Genomic DNA, 1,940 nt, shown 5'->3' on the forward strand with positions numbered 1-1,940 from the left:
TGGATGAGAATTCCAAAACCTTTTATGTGCCAGCCCAGTATGTCACGGAGGTCACCCACAAAGCTCTAATGCCACCTGTTAAAGCAGCTAGTTGGACTGCCAAATAATTCTGTGAAAATGATGCAGAGTCCACACCTTCAGAGATCGACAGAAAATGTGAACAAATTGCCTGAGCTTTCAAGGTTTGGAAAGCCACCATCGTCTGTTCAAGGAACAGGTCTTATTTGTGATGCCAGTCAGAATTTTGGACCCAATTTTAATCCAGGTCAGACTCTCAATCTAAGCCTGGACCTGACCTATAATAACGGAAAGTTTAACAGTGACTCACATTCTCCTAAAGTTTGTAGCCAGAACAGGACACGCTTATTTTGTCACTTTCCTCGTCTGGAGTTCTTGGACATTGAGAAAACTAGCTTTTCCCAGGAACAGTCTTGTGATTCAGCAGGAGAAGGCTGGGAAAGAATCCATCAAGATTCTGAATCTGGAGATGAGCTTCACAGGAGTTCCACTGAACAGGACTGCTCTGCATTATGCCTGTGTCTATGACCAGCCCAAAGTGGTGACACTCCTGATAAAGATGAATTCTGATGTCAACATCTGTGACAATGATAAGAGCACAGCACTCATTAAGGCTGTACAATTCCAGGCAGAGGAGTGTGCCATGATTTTGCTGCAGTCTGATGCAGATCCAAATGTGATGGATGCCAGTGGCAACACTGCCCTGCACTATGCCGTCTACAGTAAGAACACGTGCACAGCAGCAAACCTGCAAACCTGCTTAGGCACAAGGCGATGATTGAAGCAAAAAACAAGGACAGCCTCACTCCACTATTACTTGCACTGAAAGAAAACAATCAGCAAATGGCAGAATTCCTAGTGGACATGGGAGCGAGCATCCACGCGACAGATCATCACGGAAGAACATCACTGATGCTCGCAGCAGGACACAAAAGCAAAGGAACAGTCAGGCTGCTTCTGCAAAAAGGAGTTGACGTGTGTTTGAAAGATCGCTCTGGTAGGACCGCATTGTCCTATGCAGTCAATTGCAGTGATAACCTTAAAGAAATAGCTGTTGCATATGAAGAAAAGCAACATGAAATGTTTCAAAATAAATACCCAGAAGTACTTGCAGGAAAGACATCAGAGGAAGAACAGGCAAGACTTGATGTGCGTGAAGTTAACGAACTAAAGGATGAACAACACTGCAGGGGACCTGAAATAGAGGAAATCGAAACCCCAGCAATGTGGGAAGGTGGTGGTGCTGCTTCTGCCTCTAGTCATGACGAACTTCTAAAACCCAATAAACAGCAGTTGGCTCTTGAGAAGGAACATCACGATCAGGCAAAAATCGATATGGACAATGAGAGGGACATTGTCGAAGAGATTCTGCGCAATCAAATTTTCTATGAAAAGGAGTTGGATGATCTTAATGAACAGCTGCAATATTCATCTTCACAACATGCATATCTAAATATGGAAAATGAATTCCTGAGGCAGGAGGCTCTGTCTCTGGAAGAATTAAAAATTACGTGTGGAAAACTGGAGGAGGAGAAGAAGGAATTAGAAGAAAAACTATTAACCCTTCAATCAAGGGAAAATGATTCGGTGGAAATTGATCCAAGAGGACAGTATGAAGCAGCAAGTGAAAAGACAGAGAGGGAGAAAACATTGGAGGAAACGGTCTTTACAGGACGAAGGAAAGGCTAGCGGAAGTGAGTAATGAGCTTGGAAGACGTTGTAACGTTCAGGAAACATCAATGATCCTACTGCACACCAGCCATGTTGAAATGACAACATGCAGAACTGTGACTGCAAGCTCTACCTCTCTTTCAAGTGAGCAGTATTTTGAAGAAGAAACATCATAAAGTCAAGGAAGAAGAAAACCTTTCCGAAATAGTAAAGAAACCCATCTTGCAGGATGACATTGAAGATTGGTCTTC

The 1,940-nt window shown here is 43.4% G+C and overlaps 1 protein-coding gene across 1 annotated transcript; it reads left to right on the forward strand.

Moving 5' to 3' along the window:
- The first annotated feature begins 487 nt into the window (after positions 1-487).
- On the forward strand, positions 488-1,707 carry LOC124966160 (POTE ankyrin domain family member B-like). Its single transcript, XM_047527212.1, is given in 2 exon segments — positions 488-760; positions 763-1,707. Coding segments are annotated over 2 exon segments (1,218 nt in total).
- Positions 1,708-1,940: the final 233 nt, after the last annotated feature.

Source organism: Sciurus carolinensis, chromosome 16, assembly GCF_902686445.1.
Source record: "Sciurus carolinensis chromosome 16, mSciCar1.2, whole genome shotgun sequence".
Taxonomy (NCBI): domain Eukaryota; kingdom Metazoa; phylum Chordata; class Mammalia; order Rodentia; family Sciuridae; genus Sciurus; species Sciurus carolinensis.